Source organism: Chelonia mydas, chromosome 7 (genome assembly GCF_015237465.2).
Source record: "Chelonia mydas isolate rCheMyd1 chromosome 7, rCheMyd1.pri.v2, whole genome shotgun sequence".
Taxonomy (NCBI): domain Eukaryota; kingdom Metazoa; phylum Chordata; order Testudines; family Cheloniidae; genus Chelonia; species Chelonia mydas.
This window is the reverse complement of record NC_057853.1, coordinates 1,945,337-1,966,308: the sequence shown is the minus strand read 5'-3', so window position 1 is coordinate 1,966,308 and position 20,972 is coordinate 1,945,337. Positions and strand designations below refer to the sequence as shown.

Here is a 20,972-nt window from a genome sequence, read left to right as displayed (position 1 = left end):
ACCTGTGGAACTCCTTACCAGAGGATGTTGTGAAGGCCAAAACTATAACAGGGTTCAAAAAAGAATTAGATAAATTCATACAGGATAGGTCCATCAATGGCTATTAGCTGTTTGCTAGAAGCTGGGAATGGGCGATGGGCTGGATCACTTGGTGATAACCTGTTCTGTTCATTCCCTCTGGGGCACTTGGCGTTGGCCACTGTTGGAGGACAGGATACTGGGCTAGATGGACCTTTGGTCTGCTTCAGTATGGCCGTTCTTATAGTTATGTTCTTATGTTCTGTCTTCCGACAGTGGCCAATGCCAGGTGCTTCAGGGGGAGTGTACAGAACAGGGCAGTTGGAATGATTCACCCTGTCTTCCCCTTCTGGCAGTCAGAGATTTAGGGTCGGACCGAGTATGAGGTTGCATCCCTGACCAGCTTAGCTAATAGCCATTGATGGACCTATCCCCCATGAACTTATCTAGTTCTTTTTTTAATCCAGTAATACTTTGGCCACCACAACATCCCCTGGCAATGAGTTCCACAGGTTGACTGTGGGCTATGTCAAAAACTAATTCCTCTTGTTTGTATTAAACCTGCTGCCTATTAATTTCATTGGGTGACCCTTGGTTTTTGTATTGTGGGAAGGGTTAAATAACACATCTCTATTCACTTTTCCACTCCATTCATGATTTTATAATCCGCTATCATATCCTCCCTTAGCCATCACTTTTCTAAGCTAAACTGCCCTAATCGTTTTAGTTTCTGCTCACACAGAAGCCATTCCATACCCTGGATCATCTTTGTTGCCCTTCTCTGAACCTTTTCCGGTTCCATTATATCCTTTTTGAGATGGGGCAACCAGAACAGGACATGAAATTCAAAGTTTAGCGCACCATGGATTTATATAGTGATAATGATATTTTCTGTCTTATTTTCTATCCCTTTCTTAATGGTTCCCAACATCTAGTTCGCTTTTTTGACTGCGGCTGCACACTGAGTGGATGTTTCCAGAGAACCATCCATGAGGACTTCAAGATCACTTCCTTGAGTGGTAACAGTTAATTTAGAACTCAGAATTTAAATCCCAGAATGGGACTGTTAGAGTTCAGTGGACGCTTAGATCCCTCCTTAGTCAGAGGGAGAGCCAGGTTCGTATGGGGCCCGGCAGGAGGAGAGGATGAAAACAGAAGATAGGGAAGGTCTGCACAAAACTACCTGCATTCCAAGCAGCGCTGCCATTCGGGAGTTGTAGTGAGGATCATTCCATCCAAGTGTAGGTTTCTTCTTTTCTAAATCTAGTGTTTGAAAGCACATTCAGTGCCCCCAGCAAAAGCTGATTGACAGTGTGTTCTATAACACACATCAGGTTGGGACTGAAAACAGCCTAAACTGGGAATGGCTTGGCTATTGAAGTGTGGCTGGAAGCCCTTGCTGAAAACAGACACCCTCACGCTGAGCAGCAGGATGGGCATGTATTGTTCATCACCTGGATTTTGTTTCGCACTTTGGTGACACTTGCAAACATGCAGTTCTGTCTCCAGAATACCAGGCCTCTGACAGGGGCCCAAAAAAGGCCAGAGAAAATTATCCACCTATGCTGTAATGTCAGAGACAGCTGCATGGCTGAAAGACCTCAGTCTGTGGTGGGTACAGGGATATTAATTCAGTATAGATCTTGGCAATTAGACAGAGACCTGACATTTTAGCTACATCTTGCACCGTGGGTCTCAAAGGCAGCGTCTAGCAAACTAACAAGTATGCATACAAGTCTGGGGAGCTACAATTTTCCTGATGTGGCAGTTTCCAACAATGCATTTGCAGTTATCTAACACTCCAGAGAAACCATGCTTTTCAAACCCCAGCTAGTGCTTTTCCAAAGCATTCTACCCATCCTTGGTTTAAGGGGAGGCAATCAGTGCTCCACATTGGGCTGGACAGAATGGTCATTAACCCTCTCCTGTAAAATGCGGAGGTGGACCAGAAAGGAGGTTGGCTTCAGGTCCACAAGTCTGGTGGTGATTTTAGCTCTGGATCCCATTGTAACAACCAATGTCTGGGGCAGTACTTGGGCTCAGATAAAAGGTTCTGGTTTGGGCCCCTCTCGAATAAAATATGTGTAAAACTCGATAGTAATGACACTGTAATTATGCCAAACCCACTAAAGTTGTCCATCAAAACCTAGATCTATACAAACATTCAAAGATAAGGAGGGAGAAATGTCACCTAAGCTCCTCCCCTAAGTGAGCCGTATGGTTTAGAAGAAAAGTCTGTGTCCTGTGTCCTGGCCAGACTGGGTATTCAGGGTCACACATGATGATGCATATACTGGAGATCTGTGTATTGCTTATGAAGCAGAATCATAGAATATCAGGGTTGGAAGGGACCTCAGGAGATCATCTAGTCCAACCCCCTGTTCAAAGCAGGATCAATCCCCAATCAAATCATCCCAGCCAGGGCTTTGTCAAGCCTGACCTTAAAAACTTCTAAGGAAGGAGATTCTACCACCTCCCTAGGCAACGCATTCCAGTGTTTCACCACCCTCCTAGTGAAAAAGTTTTTCCTAATATCCAACCTAAACCTCCCCCACTGCAACTTGAGACCATTACTCCTCGTTCTGTCCTCTTCTACCACTGAGAATAGTCTAGAACCATCCTCTCTGGAACCACCTCTCAGGTAGTTGAAAGCAGCTATCAAATCCCCCCTCATTCTTCTCTTCTGCAGACTAAACAATCCCAGTTCCCTCAGCCTCTCCTCATAAGTCATGTGTTCCAGTCCCCTAATCATTTTTGTTGCCCTTCGCTGGACTCTCTCCAATTTATCCACATCCTTCTTGTAGTGTGGGGCCCAAAACTGGACTTCCCCGTTACTTTTGAAACAGGTGATATGACAAAGGCTCACTGTATTTTTTTTGAACGAGGTGTCCTGCATGCTAGACACAGCACAAAACCTAAGTAAAGCAAGAAGTTGCTATAGAAACTTCCTTTATATTGATATCAGAGTAAATATTTGCTTAACACTTACCTAACTTGTTGACATGCCTGTTTCAAGTACTGCAGCTCTGCAGTGACTTTGACTGTGGGCTGAAATGAAAAATTTAGGTCAAGATTCTCCTTTAAGATCTGCTCAGCAGTGAGACCTGCACCGGTCAGGTGCAGAATATGCACTGTGTGCCTCTGAGAGCAGAATTTCTCCCTTACTCTTTGGGCCTAGGCATTGCCTTGGTAAACATTTAACAAAGGGAACTCCTCCTTTCGCCACTCCTTTCCCTAGGTGTGGTAATCTTGTTCCTTTAAAAGGAAATGGCTTTCCCCCTCTTATTCCTCACGTCCTCTTCAGTCTGAGGTCTTGGTTCCTATTTCACCTCACTTTCTCCCCTCTTTGACTTGCATGCTGCCTAGGTATACACAGTTTAACAGCAGGCGGTGAGCACATGAATAGCTGCTGCAGAGAAAGCTGGCCTAACCATTTCCTGGCATCCAGTGCTTTAGAAATCTCATGTTTTTATTAAAATAAATTAATTCCTGACTCTAGATCTTGATTACGCCCAGCTGGACTCTGCATTGTTATGAATGTAAACATTCAGGGCCCAGTCCCCCACTGGTGTAAGTCAGCACAGCTCCATGTCTGACTGGGCTTTGCAGATTAAACTAGTTGATGATTTGGGCCTAAACCAGGGCTGGTTTACATTCTGCAAAACCAAAACCAGTGGTGGTTTGGATCCTGGCCCCCTGCACAGGCTAGGGCATGGCTGGAAGGGTTTGGGTTTGGCCCATTTCTAACTTCAATGTTCAATGGTCATTTAGGCATCGAGGCAAGCAGGAGTAGGGCCCAATATCTGCCACGCAGCCTCTCTCTCTGTACGTATCATAGCGACAGCCCCAAGAGCTCCACTCCACGGTCTGCTCTGTCTGGCTCAGATAGATGCGCCGGCCACTTGACCGGCTCTGGTAACTCTCCAGGCAGGCAGCCAATCCACCCCACAGGCTTTTCAGCCATAATACTTGTTCCTTTCTCTGGAAAAACAAAGCGAAGGCAGCTCCTCTCAAGGACTGAAATGTTACATGAGGCTTCTCGGACTAATAACAAAGGCCGTGCCCTTCTCCCTCAGAGCCGCATGAACGCCAGGTGTCTCTGTGCCTCCAGTTTCACCCCGGAATACAAAAGGGAAGGACCCCTAAGGCAGAAAGGCGAGAGAATTACGACAAGGCCAGGAAATGCAGGTGTCAAGTTGTCATTTCCAAGCCTTTTGCTTTGGTCTTCTCTCTCACTTCTCTCTAGCTTCTTTCCAAGCTAGAAAGGAGGAGCACGTTCTATGGTGGCCTTCCAATTCTGTGTGTCAATGAATGTAAACAATTCTGAGATGGGTCAGTTCTCTGCTTGTCTGGCACAGAGACAAGTAGCTTTAGTCTGAGGTATGGACAAGCACTCGAAGCTCCTCCTGCTGCTCCATCAGCGGGCTTCAGCCTGACCTGTGGGCCCCCCTGTACATGGGAGAGGCGGTTCAGGCTCCAGGGCATCCTGTCTCCTCCTCTCTCCTGAAGCTGCCCTCCAGGGCGACAAGTGGTACAGTGGCTTCTCTGAGTCTCCTCCTGCCTGCTAGGAAATGGACTGAGGCCTCCACGCCTTGCACAGCTCTGCATGGATGGGGAGGAAACTGCCGCATGCTGAGCCCAAGCCAAACGCCCACCAACGTCCATGGCCTTTCTCAGATCTACACACTCTGGCCTTTTTCACCCTGAAAAGCGCCTTCCCTAGAAAGCCTGAAATGTCTAGCGACGAGGAAAGGGAACGTATGTGAACAGCAAGTCAATGGCTTTTATAGGGGCTGGTAGGGCTGCCAACTTTCTAATCGCAAAAAACCAAATGCTCTAGCCCCGCCCCTGACCCGAGGCCCCGCCCCCACTCACTACTTTCCCCCTCCTTCAGTGACTCGCTCTCCCGCACCCTCACTCACTTTCGCTGGGCTGGGGCAGGGGCTTGGGGTGTGGGAGGGGGTGAGCACTCTTAACTGGGGGTGTGGGCTCCAGGGTGGGGCTAGAAATGAGGGGTTCAGGGTGCAGGAGGGGGCTCTGGGCTGGGGCAGGGAGTTGGGGTGCGGGAAAGGATGAGGGTGCCGGCTGGGGGTGCTGGCTCTGGGGTGGGGCTGGGGATGAGGGATTTGGGATGCAGGAGGGGGCTCCAGGCTGGGGGATGGGGCTGAGGGATTCGGAGTGCGGGAGGGGCTGCGGGTTGAGGCAGGGGGTTGAGGTGCGGGGGGTGAGGGCTCCATCTGTGGGGGTGCAGGCTCTGGGGTGGGGTTGAGGATAAGGAGTTTGGGGTGCAGGAGGGGGCTCTGGGTTTGGGGGCTCAGGACTGGGGCAGGGGATTGGGGCTCGGGGTTGGGCAGGCTTACCTCAGGTGGATCCCGGTCAGCGGTGCAGTGGGGCTAAGGCAGGCTCCCTGCCTGTCCTGACTCTGCACTGCACCCCTGAAGCGGCCAGCAGGTCCGGCTTCTAGGCAAGGGGGCCAGGAGGCTCCACGAGCTGCTCTCACCCCCCCATCTCCCACTAGGCCATTGCAAGGGGCCAGATCCCACTGACATATGACTGAACCTTGCAAAAACGGGCCCGGTGCTGCAGAGAGGGAGCGTGGGTGACCACACAAACCCTCTGAATGACGATACTAAGCCAGCTGATAGCCTTATGGCTTTGATATTAGTGACAGCCAGGCCTGAAAACTTTGGCTCAGCTCCACTAGAGGTCATTTGGCCATAGGGGGCCCGTCTGGTAGAGTGCGATGGAAGAGATGCCTGGGTCCTTAACCCACAGGCAAGCCCTGAGTCCTGTTTCAGAGAACACAGGCACTTTTCACGGTCTCGCTTTTCTTTTTATACTCCACCCACTGTAAATTACACCCTGAACTGCACCAGGCAAAGGACCCATGAAGCTTTACATAAGAACAGCCAGCCTGAGTCAGAGTAAAGATCCATCTAGCCTAGTATCCTGTCGTCCGGGAGGCTCCATCAGCAGCATAGCTAGGAGTGGAGATTTGGTTGGGCCCCGACTTTCGGGTGGACGGGCAATGACAGACGGTGCTCGCTCCGCTTCTCCCCCACCGCCACGCTCTGTTCCTAGCGCTGGTGCCCCCAGGCACAGGGCTTCACCTGCCGAGCTGGGCACGTGCACGGGGCGGCTCAGGACATGGCCAGGCAGAGCTGCCGGAGTGTGGCTTTCTGAAGGGCGGGCACGTAGCTCCATCCTGGGTTTCAGGCGCCCGAGTGACTACACGCCTGCACAGATTGGAGTGGGCCTGGATGCTAAGTGGGTGGGCCGCAGACTCACCCAGGGCTACGCCTTTGGGCTCCACTATTGGAGAAGACCCCGACATTGGAAAATTGAAGGGCCGGATAATAGTATTTAGCCATTGGCCTACACTAGGGGTGGTGTGAAACCTTACTTGAAGTCAATGGAGCCTGATTCCTATCTGCTGTACATTGGCATTACTTCGCTGAAGTCCCTGGAGCTGCAGGGATTTACACCAACTGGGGATCTGGGCTTTTACGTGCTTAGTGCTTGATTTTACTTTTGAACTTGCTACTTGGTTTCAGCTCTGTTACCCACTGGCTGGGCCGGACACCAATAGCTGGCGCACAGTGAGCAGGATGAAGATAGTGACATACCTAAGCAGACAGATGAGTCCTGCCCCATCTGAGATCTAGCACCCTCTTTGGCTTTTAATGGCCTCATATTCAAAGTGCTGAACACCCAGCATCTGATCTTGGCATCAGTGGAAGCTGTTTGGGTGCAGGGATGCGAGAACAATTTGTACAGAGAAGGTCCTGAGAGCCATTGAACCAAACTGCAAACCCTATCTATGATGGAAACCACTTCAAGTTAGGGGGGTGTCACCACACCCCCACCACCCCTAGTTCCAGCACCTACAGTTGGGGCTCAGTACTTTTGAAAATCAAACCACGTATTCAGGTACCTAAATATGAACTCAGGAGCCTAATTTCCTTTGGAAGAATCTTACCCCTAATGTATTGATTTGAGATTTGAAATGCTGGTAACAGCGACATTAAGGGCCAGACCCTCAGTCAGGCTGGTTGTTCAAAGGTACCGTAAGTATTTGCCAAGCAAAACTTTGCAAGAAAAGAAACAAGTTTGTTTTTTTCCAAATTTTTCTTCAAACATTTCAGTTTTTTGATTAAATGAAACAAAACATTTCTTCGCAATTTGGGATGAAAATTCCATTTCAAGTTAATTCAAATCAAAACGAACAACCCTTGGGTTTTTGGTATTGTCTCCCCTAGCTTTCTCATCCTTCCCCTTTCTTCCTCTGGAAAAGGGAAGAAACAAAACAAATTAAACGCAAAATTATCCTGACCGACTCTCCCCCTCCGCTGCTGCAAATCAGTGGCCTCCATTGAAGCCTGATTTTCACCAGCTGAGGATCTGGCCCTAGAACAGGGGTGGGCAAACTTTTTGGCCCGAGGGCCACATCAGGGTTGTGAAACTATGTAGAAGGCCGAGTAAGGAAGGCTGTGCCTCCACAAACAGCCTGGCCCCTGCCCCCCATCTACCCACTCCCACTTCCCACTCCCTGGCTGCCCCCCTCAGAATCCCTGACCCATCCAACTCCCCCGTTCCCTGTACCCTGACAGCCCCCTCCTGGGACCCCCACCCCTAACTGCCCCCTGGGACCTCACCCCTTATCCAACCCCTCCTTCTCCCTGTCCCCTGACTGCCCCAACTCCTATCCACACCCCCAACCCCTGACAGGCCCCCTGGGACTCCCATGCTGTATCCAACCCCCCCTGTTCCCGTCCCCTGACTGCCCCCCCCAAAACCTCTGCCCCATCCAACCACCCCCTGCTCCCTGTCCCCTGAGCGCCCCCCGAACCCCCAACCCATCCAACCTCCCCGCTCCCTGACTGCCCGCCTGAAGCCCCAAGCCATCCAACCCCCCCGCTCCCTGACTCCCCCCCCGAACCCCCGACCCATCCAAACCCCCCGCTCCCTGAATGCCCCCCCCAGAACTCCCGACCCATCCAACCGCCCCCTGCTCCCTGTCCCCTGACTGCCGCCCCGGGACCCCCCGCTCCCCGCCCCCCCTTACCATGCCAGAGCCAGCCACGCTGCCGTGCTGCCCAGGAAGAGCGATGGGTCAGAGTGCTGGCAGCTCGGCGCGCTCAGGCTGCGGGGGAGGGGGAACAGCAGGGGAGGGGCCAGGGACTAGCCTCCCGGACTGGGAGCTCAGGGGCCGGGCAAGACAGTCCCATGGGCCAGATGTGGCCCACGGGCTGTAGTTTGCTCACCTCTGCCCTAGAAGTATATGAATCAGTCAGGCATTTGTCACTGAACGGCTGCCCCCAGCCATCTTTCACGTCTGCCAATAATAATGTATGATTCTAATAGAAAATAATTTGGTATAAGACATCATTGGCCCAGGATCCCAGCAACCTTGAAATGTGTACTGAACTTTTCACCCCAATTATGCTGATGTAATGGGATGTGATTTGTTTTTCTTCATTCCCAGCGTGCTGGGGCTCTAGCCCCATTAACATGCAATGGGAAGCTGTTCAGAACTGAGTCATTTTCCTCAGCAGTATTCGTTCTTACACAAGTTTATTTGCTAGCAACCCATTTTAAGTTTGGTGAACTCTTACTGATTCTGGAAGAATCACCCTAGCCGGCCTTGTTCCATTGATTGCTCTTTCAAATGGATTTTATAGCTGAAAAGAGAAAGATATTGCAAACCAACAGTTTGCCCTGCTGTTCCCCGGACCCAAACACCCCCACAGTACGCTCTCCAAAACAGTGTAAAAGAGAGAGAGTTCCTGACGTAGTGCTGCGTGCACTTGCTTCCTGAGGTTACGCTGCACTGATTTGTAAATTTCCAAACTGTACGCGCAGGTGGTTGTGAGTGAGTGGTTAAGAATGAATTCCTCGTTACAGGCCACTTCAATTTCTGCACGCATGCATCCTTTATGCATCCTGGCACAAACCTCGTCAGCCTGGCTGTGCATTGTGCTAAAAGACCCTTGAAAGTTCGCGTACTTTATCCCTCAGTCTGTGGTTTTGGTCATTTTGTATAAATATATATTTTTTAAAGTTATTGAACTTTGCACAACATCAGCAGGCTAGTCTGACATCCAAAATATTGTCAATTACAACATCACAAGCACATGTTTTGACATATTAACATATTAAGTATGAGATGTGTGAACTGTAATCTTGATACTCTGGGGCACAGGGTTGGGTACAAAGCAGTAGACCAGTAGGGTATCACTGACAGTTTAAGATTTCATACATTTCATACAATTTATGACAGTTTCTTCGGAGCAGTTTATGGGGTCACATCCTGTCGTCATGGGTCCACCTGGATCTGCGCTCGTTAGGGTCTGGATGCATTAGCAGTAAGGTGCAAAGTAGCAGCACCACATGGGAGTATCTGGGCCAGTGTTTGTCTTTTGTTTTATTATGCCCTATTTCATTGTCATAAACGATTGCAGCGTAGCGACGGGCATTAATCGATCATTGTCATTAAATGCTGTAGCCCGTGAACTGAGCAGCTGCCACCGTTTAACAAGTGGACTAATTCATTTGTATAAAATTCACACTATCATGGGGATTTTCTGAACAGCAAGATTTTTTGCATGGGTACATGCACACCCACACACGCCAAGCCACACACACCCACACACTTAGATTGTAAGCTCTTTGGGGAAGGGACCCTCTTTTTGTTGCGTTTGTACAGCACCAAGCATCCTGGCTCTTCACTGGGGCTACCTGGTGCTATTAAAAAACACACATACATACCGGCACACACATACACACACCACCCGGGGGTCGGGGTGAAAGGAAGGTGTACCTGTTGGATTTTTGACCTCAAATTCAATTTGTTCCTGTCTATAATGAGCCTTCTCTTTTCTCTTCCAGCGTCTATGTATTCAGAAATACAGAGGGAGCGGCCTGAGGTTAGGAATTTCATGTCTCACCCAGACTACATAGATGGAAACCCGGATCTCATCAAACCTAAGAAGCTCCTAAATCCTGTAAAAGCCTCGAAAAGCCACCAAGAGCTCCACAGAGAGCTGCTTATGAACCACAAAAGGTGAGGTAAAGACGCAAACGCCTCTTCAGCGGCCTTTGCATTGGGCTGGATGAGAGAGACTGTGGTTTCTGGTGTCACATCAGGGCAGGCAGCAGTGACTCATCAGAAAGCCACAGGCTGGGTTTTTGACGATTGCGGCAAATCGTTTTACTGTTATGGGCAAACAGCAAAAGGCGTGAAACAGGCTACAGTGGGAGGCGGCTTTTCTCTGCCATGCTGTGACCCAGATTGTAAAAGAATCGCTCTGTCATTCGGAAAAGCTAGGAAGTTCCTAAAAGCTAGGGGCCTGCTTTTCAGAGCTGCAGAGTGCTCACCAGCCATTCCAACGGAAGGCAGTGGGAGCTGCAGGTGCTAAGCACCTCCGAGAATCAGATCGCTCAGCCAGCTGAACCCTCCAAGTCTTGTCTTGTGTCCCACAAACATCCCTCCCTCCTGTCTTATTCCCCCTGCCCACCAGGCAATGCCACGATTTACAGCCCGTCTATGCCTCTTGGAGTGTTTGGTGTGAATTTTTTGCTGGGGAAAGGTGGACTGCTCTGTTTATTGACAGCGCAGATCATATCAATGCAGGCTCCTGCATACTGGGAAAATGCTGACACCCATTTCCCTACAAGCAGACTGGTGCTAGGTTAAAGCCTGAGACAGCATTCATGGGCCTGATTCTCCAGTGTGTTCCTCCAGTTTAACCATGTTGTAATCAATGGAGTTACAGCAGTGTAAAGCTGGAATATGGCAATAGGGAATTAGGCCCACAGGTGCATCAGCACTCCCGCAGTAACGTGGAAAGTGATGATTTCGAAAGCAGCTGGGTAAAAGCACATTTGGTACAGAGCCCTTTGAGCAAGGAGCGAATTCTACTGACTCTCAGTGGGATGTTTCCTAACAGTCTGAGCTGTTTGCAAATCTGACATCATCAAATAACAATAATATCCATTTGCTCGGCTAATTATGAACAGCAGCCAGACTGATTGAAAGTGACATCAGTAATCGTAAGAGACAAATCAAGGTATTTAATCGGCTAACAATCAAGCCCTCCAAAAGCAAATTGGGGTCATTGATATTGACACAACCTGGACTTGGACTTGACCCTGTCATTACAGATGATAATGTGGACTTGGACAGGTCACCTGCGCACACCACGCTGGGAGCAGAGCAGAGAATGCACTTCGTTTAGCTTAACTTTTCATTGATCAATACAAAAGTGAGCTGCAATTTGATGGTAGAGCGCTGGGCATGCTGCCTTATGTTACTTCCCCTTAGCCCACTAGATGTCCCCAGAATACAGCCTATACTACCACAAGCTCTCTCTCTCTTTTGAGAACCTCAGACATCTTTTCTTTAAACTCCAGTTAGGTTTCTCAAAGCTTCAGTTGGCCCCCTTCCCCTCCCCCGCCCAAGGCCTTGTGAAAAGTGACCAAGAAAATCCTTTTTCCAGAAGAATGCATGATGCCCTGTATTGTACAAAATGTGCCTCATATCTGCAGTTAAATGTAACTGTGTTCAGAATATTTCATCCAGCTTTAAAGGGCTTTAGGGGCTGAGCCAAAGCGCATTGATTTACATGGAATTTGGATCAAGCCTACAGAAATGTGGCAGATCACAGTATAATCAGTCTTTCCCCATAGTGGACAGCTATAAAACTTCTGATTCCTCTCCCTCAAAAAATAAAACTTCCCCAACTACTTCTAGAAGTTCAGTAAAATGTACAATTCCAAACTACTCCAAATTGTCCTCCAAGGACACTGACTTTCCAATTGCCCTGGACAAGGGGGCTTGGTCGCGGCCATTCTGTGTCAATATCACTGAGATCACTTCTTAATCAGCTCTTCTGTTAGTTTCTTATAATTTAGCACAGTCAGACTAAAGTTAAGCAAAGTCTTTGCTTCTCAAAGTTCAGCAAGTGTAGATGTGTCCCTATAAGTGGATCGGTTCATATGAATTTATAGCTGAGCAAGCGTTGCAAACGTGTCAAGTATGGAGTCACCATGAGGCAGAAGTGATTACAGGAGATTTTAGTGATTTATATCAAAGGGATTTTTAATATTGACAAGGGACAGGTTCAGCTTCTCTGTGGTGGGGAAGATTTTAAACCCTCCCCCAATCCTAGAAGAAGAGTAGGGACCCTCACACTGTAGTGTAAAGAGAGGAAAAAAGGTGATCTTGTGTTTGGGGCATTAGACTCATGAGGACATTGGGTTCTCTGTCACCAATTCCCTATGCAGCCCCGGGCAAGTCACCTGAGCCTCTCGCTCATTCTGTTATCTCGCCAGGGCGGGTTGCCCAACCCTTCCCATTCTAAACCCCTGGTTTCAGGTACTGATGACTATTTGGGTTGAAACTGTCCATGTCAGGTGTCTGTTCAGGCTGAATTGTTTTTTAAAAAGTTTCAGCCAGAGTGGTCAAGCTTGTGGGGGAACAGGCAGAAGTGAAACCCACTGGCAAAGTGCGTGTGTCTGTCTGTGCGTGTGTGTGCGAGAGAGCGACAACCTGCTCTTGCAATCAGCTGCTGCTCAAGTGGCAGAGGGGTGTGTGTGAGGTGGATCTGAAGGGTCTAACCCAGCTGATCACCCACGTGCGTGTCACTATGATGCCAGTTTGCTTTTTTAAAAAACCTAGGAAATTACACACACAAAAACACTGCTAAAAGAACATTAAAGTGGCATAGCTAAGCCCTCACAAGTTAGGAAATGCCACAATTAAGACGGCCTGTACACCACCCACCCTGTGCACTGACTGAGGCAGGGGTCCTGATGAAAATAACAGTATGTGCCCATGTAATTGACGACTGTCTCATAATGCATATGCACAGGAAGCTTTAATTTTGGCATTTCCTGACTTCTGAGTGTTTGGCTTTGTTATTTTAATGTGGTTTCGGTGTGTTTTATAGATAGAGAATCAACTAGTCATGAGTCCTTCTGACCTGGTGTCTTAGGGGTTCATGTGGCCCATTATGAAGAAGGTTGGAGGCGTTTTAAAAATCGGAATCTAGCTCTGGTTGGATTTTGAACATCCCAATGATGGAAGGTGCTTGAATCTAGGGATTTGCTTCAGGACCTTCTCTCGTGTGCCCACAATGCGCTAACACGCAGGTGAAAGCTCCGGACATGTCTCATTTCCAGTGAGCCCATCAGGTCGCAGACCTCGGCTGCTCGGACCAGCACTGCTGTATTAATACACATCTCAGGGGTGAAACTGCCTCAGTTATTGACAGACACTTGTGCGTTCAGGAAAAGGGGCCTTTTATTTTGGCCAAAAGGCCCAAACTCTCTACATCAGGCAGGAGCATCACTCTGTTAGCTCCAGCTCTAAAATCAGCAGAGCCATAAAGCGAGTGGAGGTGAACCTAGACTAGATACAGTGAGGAAATAAACTGCTTGAGGGTTAGAAGTAAACTGCAGGGCTAATTGCTGTCACCCACTCCCCCTGCCGGTAAAAAAGAAAAAACTCAGGCACTTAAACAGCCTCATAAAGTTACACACGATTAAGGTTACGTTTTAGTCACCGGGACTGTTAGTAAAAGTCATGGACAGGTCACGGGCAGTAAACAAAAATTCATGGCCCGTAATCTATCCATGACTTGTACTCTATACAAGTCCCCTGACTAAATCTTGGGTGCACTAAGGCAGGGGGTGGCCTGCGGGTGCTCGGGGCAGGGAGTGGCCCGGGAGTGCCGTGGGTGCTTTGGGGGGGCAGTGCTTGGCCCAGGACCCCCGTGGGTGCTGCGGGGGATCGGCAGCAGTGCGCAGCCAAGGACCTCTGCAGGTGTTGGGGAGAGGGGGGACGGGTGGTGGCAGCCAAGGACCCCTGCTGCTGCTGGGGCGGGGGGGCACAGCAGTCGAGACCTCTTCTTCTGCTGCTGGGTGATGGAGGGGGCAGTGGCCTGAGACTGCCCCAGCAGCAGCCGTGCAGCTGGCCCAGGGGCTGCACAAGGGCAGCCCCGGAGCCAGCTGCACTGGCCACTGCAGAAATCACGGAGGTCCTGGAAAGTCACAGAATCCGTGACTTCCATGACAGACTCATAGCCCAATGATCCCTTTTTAGAATTAGCTACAAATCAATAAGAAAGGCCACTGCAGACTGTCCCACTTCCCCCAGCTCACAGAACCTGACGGTGGCAATGGACATGGGGCACCAGATCTGGCTAGCTTTCTATGCCCATGATTCCCAGCCACCCACTGTAAACATCACACATGTTACACATCCCCTATTAATGCATTAATGGGTTAACAGCAGATACATATCGCTACCTGTTCCCAGCCAATAAACTTCATTAACCTATAGTTAAAGTGTAAAATCTTCATTATGTTATTTTAATGTTGCTTGGGTTTTGCATGTAGTTTCGGAGACTGGATAAGCTCCACCCCAGGAATAAGGGAGTTTCCATCTCATTTACTGTGATTTATTTCGATTTTGGCACCAGGCCGTGCATCATTATTCAGTGGGTGAGGAAGGGCCATTTAGAATCCCATTCAATGCCCACTGAAACTGTTGGGAGTCTCTCTGTTGACTTCAGTGGGCTTTGGCTCAGGTCTTTCATGTTCCTGTTTGGATCTGAAGACTGCGCCCCAGCTCGCTGAACCAGCAGGCTCCGCACACCTCGAACGGCAATGAGATTCAGGGCTGAAGGTAGAAAGGGCTCCAGCTGAGAGATACTCTGTGCTCTATTCACAGAGGCTTGGGTGTGGAGAGCAAGCCTGAGCTCCAGCGAGTGCTTGAGCACCGACGGCGAAATCAACTGCTCCGGCAGAAAAAGGAAGAAGAAGAGGCAAAGAAATTGCAATCTCCATTTGAACAAGAGCTCCTGAAGCGACAGCAGAGGCTGGATCAGGTAGAAACTGAATTTTAAATGACTCCCAATGTTATATTAAGTGCCCTGCACAAGGGCCAAGTCTAAAGAGAGGGTTTGCTCTCCATCAGAGCTGAGCCAGGGCCTTATCTCTGCCCCAAGCGCGAGGTGGTGCTGTGGAAGGACAGTGGCTGAGTAGTGGCACGCGAAGCCAGTCTGCCCCAGCGGGCAGCCTCTGGCACAACACCTCCCGGAGACCGCCGGAAATTGTTGACATAACGTTTTTTCACCAGAAAATGCCAATCGCTCAAACCAAAACCTTCCCCGGGAAAGTATTGGGATGGGCAAAGCTTTTGCTGGGAAGGTTTCTCGGGTCCAGGATGGAATTTCTGGTCAAACCCAGAGAGAGAGGGCGACCCACCAGGGAATAGCCAGTAATCCAGCAGTTAGGGTTGTTACCTAGGCCATGCGGAGCCAGGTTCAGGTCCTTGTTCTGCCTGATGCAGCCTCTCACATCCCAGGTGCACGCCCTCACCACTGGGCTATTGGCTAGTCTCTCTGTCGCTCGCTCTCAATTTCCGGGTGTAAAATTTCAAAAGGTCTCAGTCTGTTCTGCTGCAGAACGAAACCTAATGGCAACACCTTGACATTTGTCACAAACCGGTATTTTTGTTGCCGGCCAGCCCTACTCAACAGCGTTCCTTACGCCCGTGCCTGGCAGGGACCGGGCCCTCCCTTCAGACCTGCTGCCAGCCCAGATGACTGAGTGACATTCATTCCGATTTTACTGTCTAGTTTCTCTAACTACATACAACTGAAATCTTTAGCTGTTCCAGGCGTAATAACTACATTAACATAATACTTTATAATTATCCATTGCTTATTTATGTAGGGACAGATCTGCTACCCTTACTCACGTTAAGTAGTACCTTACTCTATAAATAGCTCCACTGAAACCAACGGGACCAATAGCAGAACAAGGGGCTACTCAGTGTGAGTAAGAGCAACAGACTCCGGCCAACAGTAATTAAGTATGAAACGTGCAACAATGTAGTGAATGGCTTGCACTTCTGTTCTCTAGCAGACTAATAACAGTCACTGCTCTTTCATCTAGCTGGAGAGAGGACAAGAGAAGCATGAAGAACATGCACCAGAATTTATTAAAGTAAAAGAGAACTTGAGAAGAACATCAACGCTAACTGGAGAAGAGAAAGTAGTGTAGCATCTGCCAAACCTAAATGGAGGATCATATCAAGCTGGCGCTAACACCTACACACTGCCATCTTTGTATGTGGTGGACATTTACAGCCATGTCCTTGGGGCTACTTACTGTTACTAATGCTTGCTCCAGTAGAAATGCATAAAAGGGCTTTCCCGTCCAGGACAGGGTATTTAAATGGTAAAGGTGCAGTATTTGCCAGTAGAAGTACTCACATGAGAAGATGTGGAGGCAAATGAGGTCATTTTCCCCTCAGTTTGTGGGTCCATGCTAACATCTATCCCTATTAACTCTTGGTTAACCCCTTGAGATACAGCATATGCTCAAGACAGAGGCGTTTATGGAGTGACAGGTTTGGGAGACCCTCCTAAGTAATCATCCCAGATGATCTCCGACCGTGTGGCTGCTGGTACTGAAATCTACAGGACAGCAGCTGTAGCTTGGGAGGGCTTCCTGGAAACCTACAGGTGATACCTTAAAGGGATGATCCTGCATATCGCTGGGCATGGCCTCAGTGACGCGCAGGGGCCAGATGGGAGAGCTATAGGGTGGCTGTAAGATTTAAGCCTTAGAGAAGCTATGTGTCCTTGCAGTACGCCCCTGTTTAGCTGCTGTGAGAAACTCAAGTCCCATATCTGCGTGTTACTGAGTCATCCTTGCCAAACAGGGTCCTGGTAGCTGTCCTGAACTTACACTGAAAATCTGATAACGAACTAGGACGTAGCTACATAGCAGGTAGCACAGTGGGCTGCACCACAGAGGCCACCTCGGGTTAAGGCTAATGTCAGACACTTAAAGCAAAGACTGGGAGTTCTGAGCATTGGGGTTAACCAGACTGCACCCTGCCCAGCCAGCAGGTCCCCTTGGCCAGAGCAGCTCATCCCCAGAGTCAGAGCAGCAGACTCATTGACTCTTCTCTCCAGATTGTTGGGCTTTGGGTCCCCTCCCCCCCGCTAGACACCTGTTATTTTAACAGCTCTGAAAAGCGTGTTCCTGGTGCATTGCTTGACAGCTCGCATAGCTGGGCTGGAGGGGTCAGTATAAAGCCCCTCAGACCTAGCAGCAGCTCGACTTAGTGCTACTGCATAGCTGGGACCTGCACCAGTTTTTGTGACTGAGGGGCAGATGTGGATCACGGCAAAATACATGGTCATGTTCCATAGTTATCCTCCTCCCCTGGAGGCCTGTTAAGGGGAGAGTGGCCATGCTCATTTGCCACGAATGCAGAGTATCTTCTAGTGTTCATGGTGGCAGCGCCCAGCGTGTGTTGCCATGGAAGGTGGCACCTTTGCAGTCAGAACTCCCTCACTCCTAACCCAAACTTCAGCTCCCCCCATGCCTGAACTTTGGGGAAGTTCCAATCTGGAGAAAAATTCTCTGGCTCTTGGCTTCTTATCACTCACTGTGTCCCCGATAAAATGTGAGAGCAAAATAAGCTATTGGCTGCCTTTGGATACCGACTGTCTGATCACAGCAGTCAGTGGGCCTGGCCTGTGACAAAGGCATCAGGTGATTAAACAATATCCACTGTGTGAGCCCCAGCGGATTCACATGCAAAGTCAATGAGCACTGGGGATTCATCACATCTTTGTTAAAAAATTAAAGCAACCCCCACAAACACATTTTCTGGTCTCCCCAAGCTCTGCTAGTTCAAGAGACTGTTGCTTATTCTGGCAGCTTGAGGAAATATCTGAACCCAGCAACGAGGCGTGAGCAGTAACCCAGGTATCTCCGGGTACTGTATCAGACTCTGGAAGCCCTTAGCTGAATCCGGTTCATGAGAGCTCCAGCTCCCAGCACTGTCTCTGTGGAGATTAGCACCACCTCACCCAGCATGTTTATTCTAAACTAGTGTTTGTTTCCAAAAGCTAGCGCCTCTCGTCAGCATAGAGCCAATTCAGTCTGAAATCAGCTACTCCATCCTTTCCGCTAAATGCAGCTTTTCGCTTAGCTTGTTGGGCAATCAGTGTGGAAAAAGCAGTATTGTGGGTTTTTTTAAAGAGAAATTTCTCACCGACACAAAAGGGGAGCAGTTGGGAACATTTTACATATGGCTGTGAAGAACACTGTGTTACACCCACTCAGTAGCATCAACTTAAATAACATTGTTATTAGCCAAACCTAACTGAGCCAGGTTTCTGATGGCTTCAGTGCTTTCCTCCCAGGGGTTACAGCACTGGTTAAGGTGTCTTAATTAAACATGGCCAAGAAATGAAACAAACAAACATGACTTCTCTAAAGGTGAAACTCACCCCAGTGCAGACAGCCTGCACCAGTTAAGCTCCAGGCTAATCGCTCACCATAAGCAGAGCACAGGACCGTATGTCCACTCCCTGCACTGCAAAAAGAGCTAAGCGCTTGCATAAAGGAAAACCTGCAGTACTGGTAGCAACCGTGTCCTTTTAATCCATAGCATGAAAACCACCCAGCAGGGCCTGGCTAAGCTGAGGGCCAAGGTCAACATGGGCGAGTCTGTAAATCCCTGTCAGTGGACTGGCTGAGTAGGCTCATGTTGGCGGAGACCTGTGCTGTTCACATTTTGACCAAGTGTCTGTGTTACGGGTGATGGTAAAGCATGACTGCAGCCTGGGATTCATTGAGGCTGCAGGGCAGGAAAAGGTGGGGTGTATTCTAACAGAAGGGAGGGGCCAAATCATGCACTTCTGATTCAGGGTAAGTTCCCCAGCGATGCCAGAAGACATCTGCCTGCCCGTGGAGAGACAAGGCCCAAACTACAGCCGAACCGAAAGTCACAGAGGGCAGACCCACACCAGGGAGACGCCACGTGCCCCTGTGCACTGCACAGCCAGGCTCCACAGCATCACACGCCATGGTGGAGACTGAGCCACGCGGAGGGGGGCCAGCAGGGCCACACACTGCCCAGAGCCGCCGAGCTCGCCATAATCAACGACAGCCCAATTGCTAGAGTAACACTCGCAAATCAATTGCCTGGTTCCCTGCTCCCTGTTCCACATGGTAGAAGAGGGGTCCCTCTGCCCTAGCCCTGGCATTCAGCCCTCAGCACAGGCTGGGAGAGAGGAAGACGTTCACCCTCAGCAAGGACTGCAGGCTCTGGCTCTAAGGGGCTGCACGTTTGAAATGATGCTGTGAGTATTTAAGGGTTTACTAGCAAGTTTAAAATTGCATCATTTTCAAACACACATATCCTCATCTGTTTTACCCAGCAACCGGTTAAGGTGTGAAAACTGAAAGCATTTGAAAAGTCCTTTCACCGCAGATACCATTTGTATTTCACCCGCCACTCTGCTCGGCCTAGAAAAATGCGGGAGACAAGTTTCTAGTCAGGTTCTGGTCCTGACCCTGGAGTCTGGCCACACTGTTCAGGTTGTAAACACTGCGGGGAATGTTTAAAGCCAAAGAAAATAAAACCAGTTGTCACGGAATTTTAAAGAAACTGATCAGTGACAACAGTACTATCATTATTACATTACTAGGTTTTGTAAAACTTTTTTTTTTTTTTTTGACTTTTAAATAAAAACCTAAATGATGGGCCTAAATTTCCTGCTAGTATCCCTTTCAAATGCTTCCGCAAATAAATGTGATGTACCCAAACGATGCACATTCCCAATACGACTGAAAAGACAACCTTTTGCATTGTTGATGCTATATAATGCTCTACATAGTATACATACTGTATGTGTGTATGTATATGCACTTATATATTATGCAATTTTATTCAAATTAACTGTTGTTGCTCACATTATTTAATGCACACATTTCTGAAGAAAGATGATCAGCAAATAAATCAAGTGATGATTGTATATTTTGCTCTTTTCCACAAGGAACTGAAAAAGCTCCATGGATGAAGGCAGACAACAGCCAAATAAAATGATTTCAAATTAAATCACTGAAGTCTGACAGTTGATTGGTCCATTAGTGCTGCAGTATCAGGCTCAACAAGAAAATGTTTTCCTCTCCAGGGCCCAGTCTTGTATTTCTTGATCACCCAAAACTCACACTGAATTTACTGAAAGTAACTATGCAGGAGCAGGCCCCATGTCTGTAAGGCCTTCCTTACCCACCCTCTTAAAATCAGAAACCTTTATTTTTTTAATTTCCAAACTGAAAAGTCGAGGCCCAAATGCTTTAAAAAAAACCCGGTGAGGAACCGTAGCAAAGCGACTCTACTGAACACATCCCTCTGGTAAGGGTCTCGAGCAGCTGTGATGCTTTGGGGTTCACCCAGACCAGGAAGGGGAGGTGTCACCTCCTGCTCTGTAACCCTGGGTGCGTCTGTGTTGTGCAGCTTTGGTTCAGAGCCCCGATGCCAGCGGCTTGCTTACAGCACAGTGCCCTCCCCGTAGCTTCCACCAGCCTGTGTACGACTTGCAGGGTGATCCCAACAGCCCCTTTAGCCCTGAGTCTCCGCAAAGCTGTCTCCTCTGCAGGGCTGTAGCATTCACAAACATTGTCAAGTTGGCTGCTCCTTTAAAGAGCCAGCACCACCCTCTGAGCTTGGCTGGGGATTGCACTCTCCAGTTTGAAACGCTGCACTGAGCTGGTTGTGTAATAAAACAAGATGAGGTTTATTAACACAGACCAGAGATTTAAGAGACACCAGGTGGAAGGAATTGGGATACAAATGGCTACAAACAAACAAAATTAAAATACTCTTCTAAGAAAGACTAAAACCTAATGTCATGAACCCATCTTTTGTACACAGTAGATTCCTCCCTGCAGGTGTTCTTCTGGCATGGCTGGCCACTCCTTACCTAGGATCCAACACACACAGCACAAAGCGCTGGACTTCTTTGTCTCCTCGGGCAACCAGTGCCAAAATGGCCTTTTCTCTCTGCACAGAGTCTCAAAGTTTTCTCTTTGTTTTCAAAGTCAGGAAGCTCTCCTGCAGCTCAGCTTGCTATGTC

At 48.9% G+C, this 20,972-nt stretch overlaps 1 protein-coding gene across 2 annotated transcripts in view; it reads left to right on the top strand.

Moving 5' to 3' along the window:
• FAM107A (family with sequence similarity 107 member A) overlaps window positions 1–19,951 on the top strand; it is a 65,143-nt gene extending 45,192 nt beyond the window's left edge. For both annotated transcript variants that reach the window (XM_037905520.2, XM_027828242.3), the window contains 3 exons: window positions 9,907–10,081; window positions 14,753–14,909; window positions 15,982–19,951. In XM_037905520.2, the coding sequence (XP_037761448.1) occupies window positions 9,907–10,081; window positions 14,753–14,909; window positions 15,982–16,089 (440 nt within the window). In that variant the 3' untranslated portion in view covers window positions 16,090–19,951. The remainder of the gene's footprint in view (window positions 1–9,906; window positions 10,082–14,752; window positions 14,910–15,981) is intronic.
• The last annotated feature ends 1,021 nt before the right edge of the window (window positions 19,952–20,972 follow it).